At 42.9% G+C, this 13,550-nt stretch overlaps 1 protein-coding gene across 2 annotated transcripts in view; it reads left to right on the forward strand.

The window, feature by feature from the left end:
* The window catches only part of FLT1 (fms related receptor tyrosine kinase 1), a 177,855-nt gene that overhangs the window by 88,100 nt on the left and 76,205 nt on the right, over window positions 1-13,550 (forward strand). For both annotated transcript variants that reach the window (XM_007471438.1, XM_007471439.1), the window contains exon 12: window positions 7,884-7,992. In XM_007471438.1, coding sequence (XP_007471500.1) covers window positions 7,884-7,992 — 109 coding nt within the window. The remainder of the gene's footprint in view (window positions 1-7,883; window positions 7,993-13,550) is intronic.

Below are 13,550 nucleotides of genomic sequence, written 5' to 3' on the forward strand. Positions count from 1 at the left end.
TGCTGAATTGCACACTTAAAAGTTGCTAAGAGACTAGATCTTAAAAATTCCCATCACAAGAAAGAAAAAACTTTGTACTACGTGTGGTGATGGGTGTTAACTAGACATACTGTAGTGATCATTTTGCAATACATACAAATGTTGAAGCTTATATTAATGTTATTTGTCAATTATGCCTCAGTTTAAAAAAAAAAAGTTGCCCTGACCTAGTCAGGGTCTAGGAGCATCTTTCCTGCCCTTGGACACATTTTCTCCACTCCCTTAACCTCAACACTAGCTGATACCTTGTGAACCAGGCAAATCTCAGCAGATCTCAGACCTGGTGGTTTTCTTCTCTGTCGAATTGGTGAAAAATGCAACTCCAAAATCTGCTATTATCAGGCACAGGGGTAGTGATGCTTTAAGAAGGGGGGAAAGAAAACAAACATATCAAATCACCCCTTGCTAGAATATCTACTTCTATGTGCATATCTTGATTTGGAGTAGTCTGTTAATATGGGTATTATCTGCTTAAGTTTGGTCATGCTTATTTATCTGTTCAGCTATATTTGCATTTGAAGGCAACAAAATAGATGGCATCATTCTCCCGTAGGACTTCATAATAACAAATAACATCTGAATTCTTCCTGATGGAAAACTTTTGGACATACGCTTATGTCAACATCATTCTTTGGTGGGCCAGAGTGGCTATCTCCATTTTAAAGATAAGAAAAACTGAGGTGATAAGATGATTAACTCCAAGTCACGCAGCTTAAAAGTGGCACATGAGAAGCTCAAACCAAAGTCTTCATTGCCAAACCCCAGGGCTCTGCCAACTAAGCCAATATAGAAATTAGTTAAGATGGTGATGGCTTGCATGATACTATCAGCAATCACTTGTCAAGGATTCAGGAAATGTTTTTCTAACCACTGCAGTAAGCTGTAGGTGGCTTACAGTTCTTTTTCTCAAATGCAAACAAAGTGTAGTTTAAAACATTCCGAGATGTGTAGCTATTGATGAGACAGCAGTTTAATGAAATACTTAGAAAAGAGGAAACTCTGTAAACTCGAAAGTTTGAGTGACACTACATTTTTGAAAAAAAGGAAATTGCCTCAAAGTAGAAAGCAAGTTAGTTGTCACAAGGTACTAGAAAATTTCAAGATGCCCTTGACTTGTGCCGATTCATTTTGCCTTTCCCTGACCCTATCAGATGCTTGTAGTGTTAACTGCCGGATAGTAAGACACGAATTTATGAGCTTAATTCCAAAGAACTTCTAGTCCGGTTTGTGGTATTCTAGCCGCAAAAAAACGTACGATACAAAATAAAAAAGCTAGGTTATGTTTCTGATTAGCGTGAACCATGAAGTGGCCACCTGCCTCCATGACAAAACCTGGGTGAGATAAAGAATCTTTCCCGATTTTCTCCATGTGTGCTTGAAACAAATTTATTGTCTTGTAATTCTGTAGTTACACCAAGTTTTTAAACAGAGACCTCCAGACACAGTTGGCCCTTGGGCCATCCAACCTGCAGAGCATGGGTTAAGGTCTGCCCTTTCTATTCTGTGTAACCACGTGCAAATCAGTTCACCTCTCTGAACCTGAGTTCTCTCCTCCAAAAAATGGAGCTCCTAATATATGACCTATCTCGTTTGCCTGTTATCAAGATGATTGTCTTATATTCCCTAATGCAATCCCCCAAATTGATTGTGAACATATGCAGTAAAGACTACTTATTAAACAATTGTGTTGAAAAACCTTTAATACTCCTTCTAAACGAAGTGTGTGTACACACACACACACACACACACACACATCCTACTAGTGACTGTAACAAATTAGACTGAGTTATTAATTTCATGTCCTAAATTTAGAAGACTTTACTAATTTTGCTTTTAGCGTCTGTTAATATATCTGTGTGTGTGTGTGTGTGAAAAACCTCTTTCAGATGACAGATGGAAGTTTTGCTATCTCAGAATTCTTTGCATTGTTATTTCCTTTACAATTAAAACTGCTTTTCTTTTCTGTTCAAGTTAAGAAAGCAAATGAAAGTCCCAGTTTAGAGCACACAGCTGCTTTTCCCCACAGTCATATAGTCGGCATGCCCGGGACCCTGCTCCAGCCATCAGTGGAGCGAGGTCCTGCTCGAGCACCTGCTGCCTTTCAGGGACTTGCTTCCCCCCACCCCCCGTTGTGTTTTGTTTTGTTTAACCCAAGGAAGGGTGCACGAGACAATAAAATTCAGTCTCCTTATGGCCAGGTTTTGGCCCAGATCTGTGAGAAGTGACGTCATCAATCGGAGTTGCTAACGGCAAACATGGAGCTTCGGTGTGGTTTCAGTGGGTTTGCCAGACTTTGTAGACTTGGGGCAGGAAGTAGAAGGAGCCCTGTGTTAGGAAAAAATACACAGGAAATGCGTTTCACAGCATTAATTCTGTGAGGCTGCAGGATCATGACAATTTAACATCTTAGCAACATCTCCATTGAAATCGTTTTGAGGTTTCATTGAGAAACGTGTGTACCGTAAAAGACACGTCCATGACCGAAGCATGAATGCCTCATCCCGGGAGTACAGCCTGGGTTCCGCTCTCCCACACACTCCCCGACCTTGTCTACCTTCTCACGTTCTATTTCCCATCAGTTGGCTCAAATGCACCACCCCAGGATCATTTTAGATTCTTCCCTGACCTTTACATATCAGCTTTTATTTCTCCCTGAAACACTTCAAAGGAAACTGTAATAGAAACATCCGAGAATAAAATCCGTATATAGATTTTTTTTTTTTTTAAAGGCGAGTGCTGGAAATTAGGCCGAATTACACATCATCCCATCCATTCTGTTCCATGAGGTTCAAACCACATTCCAGTAGTGAATCACTAATGCTTAGCGAAAGGGAAGGAAGCAAGGAGAGTGAATAACTTCCAAATTTACAGTACCTGACGACAGTGTTCACCAGCGTTCCTAGGTCATACAGAAGAACCCAGAGAATGGATTTTAAGGGTCTCTTTCTAACATCTTAATCCTTGAAGTCCTCGCAGGGAAAACAGAGGCACCCAAAGTGTGGGTTCAGAACTAAAAAAACTGTGGCAAATGGAAACTAATTCTAGAATGGATACAAGCAGACAGTCCTACTAGTGACTGTAACAAATTAGACTGAGTTATTAATTTCATGTCCTAAATTTAGAAGACTTTACTAATTTTGCTTTTAGCGTCTGTTAATATATCTGTGTGTGTGTGTGTGTGAAAAACCTCTTTCAGATGACAGATGGAAGTTTTGCTATCTCAGAATTCTTTGCATTGTTATTTCCTTTACAATTAAAACTGCTTTTCTTTTCTGTTCAAGTTAAGAAAGCAAATGAAAGTCCCAGTTTAGAGCACACAGCTGCTTTTCCCCACAGTCATATAGTCGGCATGCCCGGGACCCTGCTCCAGCCATCAGTGGAGCGAGGTCCTGCTCGAGCACCTGCTGCCTTTCAGGGACTTGCTTCCCCCCACCCCCCGTTGTGTTTTGTTTTGTTTAACCCAAGGAAGGGTGCACGAGACAATAAAATTCAGTCTCCTTATGGCCAGGTTTTGGCCCAGATCTGTGAGAAGTGACGTCATCAATCGGAGTTGCTAACGGCAAACATGGAGCTTCGGTGTGGTTTCAGTGGGTTTGCCAGACTTTGTAGACTTGGGGCAGGAAGTAGAAGGAGCCCTGTGTTAGGAAAAAATACACAGGAAATGCGTTTCACAGCATTAATTCTGTGAGGCTGCAGGATCATGACAATTTAACATCTTAGCAACATCTCCATTGAAATCGTTTTGAGGTTTCATTGAGAAACGTGTGTACCGTAAAAGACACGTCCATGACCGAAGCATGAATGCCTCATCCCGGGAGTACAGCCTGGGTTCCGCTCTCCCACACACTCCCCGACCTTGTCTACCTTCTCACGTTCTATTTCCCATCAGTTGGCTCAAATGCACCACCCCAGGATCATTTTAGATTCTTCCCTGACCTTTACATATCAGCTTTTATTTCTCCCTGAAACACTTCAAAGGAAACTGTAATAGAAACATCCGAGAATAAAATCCGTATATAGATTTTTTTTTTTTTTAAAGGCGAGTGCTGGAAATTAGGCCGAATTACACATCATCCCATCCATTCTGTTCCATGAGGTTCAAACCACATTCCAGTAGTGAATCACTAATGCTTAGCGAAAGGGAAGGAAGCAAGGAGAGTGAATAACTTCCAAATTTACAGTACCTGACGACAGTGTTCACCAGCGTTCCTAGGTCATACAGAAGAACCCAGAGAATGGATTTTAAGGGTCTCTTTCTAACATCTTAATCCTTGAAGTCCTCGCAGGGAAAACAGAGGCACCCAAAGTGTGGGTTCAGAACTAAAAAAACTGTGGCAAATGGAAACTAATTCTAGAATGGATACAAGCAGACAGCCTTGGGAATTTCTTTTGGTGTACCTTATAAAATATATGATGATAATTTCAAACATATGCTACAGCTCAACTTCTTGAGTTTGAAATACTGTCTCTTTTCAAGTATTAAGTTGATATTTGCTGTTCCAACTGTTATTTCCATTTTTCCCTCTTGAAACAATTGTACTTGGTCATGACCGCCGGGGATCACATTTGTCCCCTTAACCCAAGAGACTCCCGTCCTGTGAGTTCTCTTGTGTCCAAACTACACCCACCTCCAACTCACACTTGACCTCCCTTTTCTGACTCTATAGTTTATACTTCAAGTGTCATAGTTTTTTCATGAAAATATTTTAATTTATAGCTTAAAAATATACTCTAGAAAACTAAAAGTCCTCTAGAAATCAGATCATTTTGAATAACGTTGCTCACAGGATGTAAGTTCCATCTTATTTAAAAATGTTCTTCTCTAATTATAACTTGTCCATTATCAATCATATTTTCAAACCATATAACACTGTATCAGCTTGCAACTTGTATAAAATACTAAAAAAAAAAAACCTGTTTCTGTACACAGTAGCATTGAGCTTGTAGTGACCCTGTCTGCTCATTAAAGGAGGTATTCTCGAGAGAAAATCCGACTCAAATCATAGACAGAACTGTACCAGTAGATCTGTACTATTAGATTTAAAGGGTTTGAAGGCGGCAAGCAGCAATTTCGTGTAGATTAAGAGCACGGGCACTGGTGTCAGACAAACCTGGGCATAATTGTTGCTCGGGGCTGTCTGTGGTACCATGGATCTTTGAGTGAATCACTTTATAACCTCAGATGCCTCTTCTATAGAACAAGTGATACACCCACGTCACTGGGCTCCAGGGAGGATTAATTAAATGAGGTAATGCCTCACACACTCTCTGGCGCACAGCAAGGGTAACATAGAGGTACCCAGAAACAAAGAAATAATGTAAGCTCCCATCAATGTCACTTTCTAGTTCAATTTTAATAGAAACTTTGGAGAGGTGAGTTCTGGGGCAGGCTCTGCTGGGGGTAAGGTGTCAGTCTTGGAAGAGGTCATTCAGGCAAAATAAGAGATTCAGATGCATCTGTTATCTCCATGGTTCATCATGTGGCCTGGATTCACTTCACTTCTGTGGACCTCAGTTTTATTCTCTGATTATACAGAAATCCTGAGCTATCTGTTTTCGCAGTGTTGTAAAATGGCTACAGCCCTCCCCCGGTTGCCTGCACAGGCCTTAAGTGTGGCAAATGTGCACATCTGAATTGGCTTGCCCCTGCCACGAAACCCAGTTGGTTCTCAGTTGCCCCGCTCTCGGTGAAATCAAAATAATTTTAATAGAAATCCAAATGCAACTTTCAGATTCAGGTAATCGTTCATAATTTCAAATGTTCAAGCCAAACAGAAATGAGTTGTTCACTTATTTATTGAGCAGCAATACACCTGAGAATCTAAATAAGGCTCTGCTGAGGCCCTTTAGGATAAACATTGAGCGCTAACTTCGTAAGGAGAGCTGTGCTTGAGCTGAGAGGCAAACAGCAGAGGGGCTGTGAGGTCTCCATGACTGTTCCTCTTCTGACCCTGTTCGTGCTGCTTTCAGGCATCCGAGCTCGTCTCCTGAGAAAATTACAGGAGTCAGTCTCACTTGGTGATCTCTCTTGTCCTCTCACCTACAAGCTTCTCTTCTAGCTACTTTTTCCTCCACAACTCTGAAGTGGTGGGTGCAATAATTAAACAGCCATCCAGAATTTTTTTATTCCCCGCCTCTTATAATGAGCTCTCCCTCATACTCTCTCCACTGGTTATTTGCCTTTGTGAGAGTGTTTCTCTGTAAGAGAGAGAATAATATATACTTGGGCTTCAAGTAGGGAAATTCTTCCCTGTGACCTAGCAGTAGCCCTTCAAGTTAAGAATAAGGGTTGTGTCATACTCCCCTCCGTCCCCTTTACCACGTCTGGGCGATGCCTTAACAAATAATCAGTATCTGCTACATTGGATGAAAATGCCACAAATTGCAGACACTCATTTCCCAGAATTTCAGTAATACACAGAGGATATGTGGGTAGATGTAATTAAACAGATCTAACAAACAGAAAAGGAATCATCGTGAAATATCAACTGTACCGTAGTGGAAATTAGAGAATTTGGAGCAATGAAGTTGCTGGCTAAAAAAACTAGGTGTATATTTTTTTTAGTCTTCCTGATCTGTAAAGACAGACATACTTTAATTGCTTGTAAGGGATATGAGAATACGAGTGAAGTGCCTACCGCATAACTCAGCAACTTAGAAAAGTGTTAGGACCCTTTATAGAATTGGTGTTACTATCTTAGAAAGCCTGCTGTCACAGTTCAGCCTCTCTGTAAGTGTCACGTTAACCTGTAAGTGACCGGACACCCCATTAGTCTGGGAGCATCAGCACAGCCCCTACAATTTCAGGGCTTATGACCAGTTCTTTGTGTCCTAGGAGATAGGCTGCAACGATTTATAAGTAACTGGATCAACCTTTTTTGTAATTTTAAATATGAAAAACTTACTAGCTGTTTTCATTTTTTTTTTATGTATAGCATGCATTACTTTTTTGAAAGGTTGGGTTAAATTTTAAAATTCTGAACAATTCATTTCATACCGCTAATTTTTATCTTTAAAAGAAGACAGCCATGCAAATCTTTAAGCTGTATAAATTTGTGGTTCTTTTTTTTTGTTGCGGGGGGGGACATTACTTTTTGCAACATCATAGTTTGGAAAGTGCTTTCAAGTTCACATAGTTTTGACTCCTCCTGCCTTTTTAGGGGCTTATCTGCCCAAGAGCAGCACTAAAACCTAGAGAAGCAACGTTGCCGTGTGAATCCGTGATTTATATCTTCATTTTCTAGAGTAGGGATTGACAGACTGAGAAATTAAGTAATTTACAAACACCCGCAAGAGCCTTAGGGAGTTTCCGCCCCTCCTTCTGCGCTATTAGGGCTGCAGTGCCGCGTCCCAGAAAAGAAATGGTTCAGCCAGCCTTTCTCCTCTGTCTTTGCTCACTTAACACACCGCTTACAGAACCAGACGGCAAAGAAGGCTCCTGTTACCAAGCGGTGTTCGTGATCACAGGTCATCCAAACAAAAGGGGAAGGCCTGGACCTCCCCCTCTCGTTGGCGTGGGCCTGACCACCTCATAGGGTAGGACGTGCTGTCCCGCATCTGGGCTTCAGGTCTGTAATTGTTACGCCAGCAGCACGAGATAAATAAGCCTGAAGCCCTCATATGAGTCGGATGTCATAGCCCCCGGTCTCCTGAGGACCTGCTTTCCTGTTGTTTTTCCATTCTTGCTGAGGCTCGGCGACGGGAGAGTTTCTGGTAACCACCACTTGTGCAGTTCTACCTCTGTTGAGGCAGTGGAATAGCCAGATCATGCCCCCCTCAGAAATATCTCAGGGGGTGTCCAATGGCTCTTCGTCCTGTCGCTAAAGTTGCCTTTTCTTTTGCAGACGGCTAGCACCTTGGCTGTGGCCGACTCTAGAATTTCTGGAATCTACAGTTGCATGGCTGCCAATAAAGTAGGGACTGTGGAAAGAAACATAAACTTTTACATCACAGGTAAGCCACATGTCCTATATTCACGAAGACAGCCCAGTGACCTCAAGTCTCTCTTGCAATCTCGTTGGCTTTGAGTGCACTTGAGTGACTTTTATTTTTTAAAAAAAACATTCCACAGACTTGTCCAACTTTGAGTACCTTCATCCTTGCTCTCAGGAATAGTTTTCTACAGCATCATTAGGTCATTGGGTCTCCTAAAGAGTTACTTCCCTGAATTCCCTTTTAGAGCTATTTGTGTACGTCTCTTTCCTAGGCTTGATTGTGAATCTGGGATCTTGTCACGTTCATTTTTGAACACCCTACAGTCCCCAGCACAGGGCCTGGCACACAGTGGTTGTTCAGTAATACTCAAGGAAACCAATTCTAATACATGGGATGACATCTTTGTAACCCAAGAGGCGAACTGTTTCACAACTTTTTTTTTTAATTGATGTTATCGTTGATTTACAGGGTTGTGTTAATTTCTGCTGTACAGCAAATGTTTCACAACTGAATTTCAGCTTTTTGGCACATGAGGCTCTGCTAAAGAAATCTGACCCTGAGCTTGGTTGATCATTCTTAGTGTGCTATTTTTTGGTAGCATTTCAGAATTTTTAACCTTAAATATGATGGTGTCTGCAAATCTTACAACTTCCAAGGTACACAAATGGCACTCCCTATGTCCCTCCATGGGTACAGGAAGGAAGTAAGTAGCTCAAAGTATAAAAACAATTGCCTGGCTCCACACTCCCCCAATTTTCTGAAAAAACCTGGGCAGTTGGCCAACTTTCTGGAAACTTCGCACTGCCTGGGGCAGGCTGTAGCAGTTGCCTTGAGTTCTCCAGAAGGAAATAGGGATGTCCGATTTCATGAGAAATATGGGTTGCCAGATCACAGGGAGCCTTCTGGCAATTTAGCTGACCCTCAGAGAAGCTGTGCCAGGGGAGAGATCCTTGGGTAGGTGCTCACAATGTCAGAGCCAGAAGAGACTTTTAGGGGCTATAATTCGACATTCTAGCCCTGCATTTTCCAGATGAGGAAATGGGGATTAGAGAGGTGGAGAGGCACACGGGAGAGCCTCTGAAAACCAAGTCAGTCCCTATACCCTCAATATTCGAGAAGCGGAGATAAAATCATCTTTGCGTTCATTCCAAATAGGAAAAGCCCTTTATTTAGAGAAGGATTCAGAGAGCAGTTTCACACATACTGATTCTTTAATCAACCTCAGATGATTTAGACTAATTAAGTCCAAAGGTTTGTGTTGTCCTTTATATTTGGGGGGGCAACAAGCTAACCCTGACCATACAAGCCCACGGCCACTGTCTCTGTGATTTAGAGTACAAAAGATTGAGCCATTCCTGTTCTATTCTTAACATTCAATACGTTTGTACAAGTTTAATGAGCACCAACTATTAAACAGGACAGTTCAACTCTGTGTTGAGCGTTCAAAGAGATAGCAAGGAGGCCCTGTCTTTCTAGGAAGACAGTTTGAACACTGTGGGCACGAAGAAGAAATGTTACCTGTATCCTAGTATCAAAAGGAATGAGCAGAAGTGTCGACGTGACAGGTGAATTTACCAATGCTAAGCCAATTCCACCAATAAAAATATGTCAGCCACATACATAATTTAACATTTTCTAATGACCATTTTTTTTTAAAGTAAAAAAGAAAAACGTGAAATTCATTTTATTTCACCTAACAGATCCCATGTTATCATTTTAACATGTCATCAGTATTTTCTAAAATATTACATCGCTTCCGTTTTTAAAATCAGGATTGAAGTAAGATAAAACGAATTGAATGAAATTCAGTTCAGTCACACTGACCATACTTTCAAGGCTCAGTAGCCACAGGTAGCCCTGTATTGTAGAGTGTTGCTCTGAGCCTCTAAGAAGGAAGCAGGACTTGAGGTAGTCCTGTGGGTACAAAGAATCGATAGAAAGGACAGGCTGGCCCTGGCAGTTTCAGAATCAAGCCGAGAAGACCAACAGAGGCCCACAGACTATACATCTAACCACTTACAAGTTCTGAATCACATGAACAAGCTGTGAAATATGTTGTAGCCTCTGGTGGACAAAGATACTTTCATGATAACCTGGAAAGTCAGGCACAAGTCTAGAGTTCCTGGACTGCACAGAGCGTGACAGTGCCTGGCGGTGCAGGAGAAGCCCACGCCTGGCTCACCTTGCTTCTCCTTCCACTCCGGGCTCGGCCCTCATGGTAAGGGGCCCTATCCTCCTGGGGATGGTCTCCCCAGGCCACACCTCCAAACTCTGTCCACCCCTCCCCCAAACAGTCTCCCTGGGCCCTATAAGTGTGCAGACTGCCCAGCAGTCTGACCTCAGGAGGACAGACCGAGCGAAGGGGGAAGAGGTCTGAGACAGTCTGGAAGCAGACTTGGGATCATCTTTACAGGGAATTCTGGGGCCCCAGGGGCCCCACGAAAGATAAAGAGTGGGGGTAGCACAGGCTCTGTGTGGGCAGCCCCCCCCACCCCGCTAGACTCTCTCCATCGTGGGGAGGGGTACAGCCTGAACAGAGAGCCCCCCTTGCCTGGGTCTGAAGGGAGTACTGGGAGGGGATGCCCTGACTGAGGGCACGTCCTGCTCGTTTCCCTCATGATACGAGTCCCAGGAAGGTTCATCGATGCCCATTATTCACTGCAGCACCAACATCCAGCCCACCCCTCCCCCGAGTGCTTCATGGCTCCGGCCTGTATCTGTGCACAGCATGGCTGCTGCAAGGGCCCCAGCTGATACGGCTGACCACCTGCGGAACTCAGGCAGAAATCCCCCTTCACCTCCCACCATATCGTCCAATTTATAACCACGGAGTGCCTGAAGCCTTTCCTCATCCATTGAAAGGAGCGATGGGAATTCTATTTCCAACATACCTAACTCGAAGCTCACGACATTTTTCCTCCAAAAATTTAAGAGTTTTAATCTTAAAACTGAGCACAAACTCATCCAATCAAGTCCCCATTGCCCGGAATGTAATTCTCCTAAATGCTTTGCTCCCTGTTTTGAAAAATTCTAGTCTTGATGGGTAATCATAGATTACTTTTTTCATTCATTATTTCTAAAACTCTTCTTTCTTTCTTACTCAAATCTCTGTCATGAGATTTAGCCTCACTAGAGATGAGACTAAATATTCTTTAGGAACGTTGCACCTTACGTGACGATTATTCTGATAAATGAATGTACATTTGTTCCATGCTTATACTCGACCTAGTGCAGGGCGTGCTTTAAAAGAGCTGTCTAAAATTGAACTGCTCAAAATCAAAAGATCTAGATTTCGATCTGTACTGATCCTCATTTCAATCATGCTGCCCCTTCTCTAAAATACAATAACCACAGAGCTGCCTTCTGAACTGATGTGAACAAGTTTGCTGTGGCCATTAGCATCCTCCACGGCTTCTACTCCAACTCTGCCATTCACTTGTCCATAGTATCTATTTGAAAGGAGCAAAACTTTCTAGTCACCACTCACTTTCTTTTTAGAGAATGCTGTTTCTGTTCTCCAGTTGAAGTAAAGCCTTTATTTCCACCTGACAAAGGAGATACCTTTCATCCTTTTAATGTCTCTGCTCGTCTCTTTCATGAACTTAATTCACACGTTTGATCCAATCAAGTCAAGATGTCCACCCCCAAATGTGCACCTCTGTATAAATACATTACCCTTTCACCTAACCCTGGGTGGGACGTCTCCTGAGCAAGGGTGGCGTCTTCTCCACAGCATCTCCTAAGACGCCGTGGATGTGATTATGTGTTGGATGGATGAGTGTTAGTTGGTGCTACTGAAGCCTGGGCTGAATCTGCAACAGATCCTTAAGTGTGGGAAGATTTCTTGTTTTCATTTTGAGAGTTAGAAGGCAATGCTTTCTTCGGTCTGTTTTTGTACTCAGGCTAAAAAAAAAAAAAAAAACCGACATGAATTAAGGGAAAAATCCCTCTGGATTCATTACCTAGTTTAGGACATCTTATTTATCACCTTCCATGGATCAGAAAAGAATAGTGGAGGGGCTATACTGAGAAATAGATCATTTCTAAGTGCCATCTGACAACAGAAACCAAATTAGCCTCCTAACAGTGTCCCCATATGAGAAACGGACCTGAAAACGGATTCGATTCTTTTCTTTTCCTGTGTGTTTTTGCTGTTTTGTTGGCACTCAGCGTGACTATGGGTGTGTTAGCAATTACTGAGGGTGAAACAGGAACAGCGCTGCCTTATCTCCCTGGCTTCCCAATGTCACTAAATGCATTTTATTTTGAGATTCCTGGTGGTGCTTTGGCAAAGATAAACAAAATCTTCCACCAGGAAACCTGTGAGCTATTTCCACAGGAAGTTTCAAATCACTAAAGTAAATAGAAACTCTCTACATGATCTCAGTGGTGTTACTTGGGACCCACTTGGGTTCTAACTACCAGGATGGGACTTCGTAAATGGAAGCCTACAGTCTTTTAAGAAATAATTTGATTGCAACCAGTGCACCAAGACTTCTGCCCTAGTATCTGGGTAAAAGTTGATGGCTGATGTTTTTACTCCTCATGCTTGGAAAGTGTCCCAGGTATAAAAAGATGCTGAATTAGAGGGGCTATTTCTGACACCTTATTGTTATGTTAAAAAACTATGGTCAGCTTGCTTCTGCCTCTTCTGGCACATTCTCAGGTTTTCATTTTAAAAGCAGGAAAACTTCCACTGGCCTCCTCTCTCTCCAGTCATTGACAGCTTCATAAACCACTGCTACCCCCCGGCTCCCAGGTTTCAGATGAATACTTTGGCATTTCTTCAGACGTGACACTTTATAATAAAGCCAAAGCCCAGAAAAATCAGAAAAACAAGCAAAGTGAGATTTAGGAAAGAGTTGATATGATATCTAATTTTGGACTATTGTCCCCTTAAGGTTTAAAGGTTTCTTTATAGCTTTGTGTGCAAAGGATAATAATAATAATAGCATAACATAGCGCTTTTCATCTTCAAAGTTCTTTGTGAAATGTTGGCCACAGTTCTTTGCTCAAGTACAGATATGCCGCTAGTAACAAGCGATGGGAGGGTTTTGAGAGCAGGCCAGTTCAGGGCTAGTAACAGCCAATGGTATTTCTAAAATCGTCTGGTGAGATGGTCCAAAAGGAGACTAAGGAACTCTCAGTGCAGAAGCTAAATGATGGCCCAGGTTAAGAAAGCTGAGGAGGGGAGCCCGTGAGCTGTGGCTAGAGGCGCCAAGAATGACACTGGAGAAAATGACTTTCAGTGATGCAGTCCTTTTAGGAAAATGCTGAGTATGTTTTTTAAGAGCAGATTTGAGTTAGAAACCTTCTGCCCCCACTTTGGAATCTAGCAACTCTGCGAGATTAGCTGTCCGCATTTTCAGGAGAAATCTTGCTCTTAGGGCTTCCCTGGTGGCGCAGTGGTTGAGGGTCCGCCTGCCGATGCAGGGGACGCGGGTTCGTGCCCCGGTCCGGGAGGATCCCGCGTGCCGCGGAGCGGCTGGGCCCGTGAGCCACGGCCGCTGAGCCTGCGCGTCCGGAGCCTGCGCTCCGCGGGGGGAGAGGCCACAACGGTGAGAGGCCCGCGTACC

Source organism: Lipotes vexillifer, unplaced genomic scaffold (genome assembly GCF_000442215.2).
Source record: "Lipotes vexillifer unplaced genomic scaffold, Lipotes_vexillifer_v1.1 scaffold543, whole genome shotgun sequence".
In the NCBI taxonomy this organism is placed as follows: Eukaryota; Metazoa; Chordata; class Mammalia; order Artiodactyla; family Lipotidae; genus Lipotes; species Lipotes vexillifer.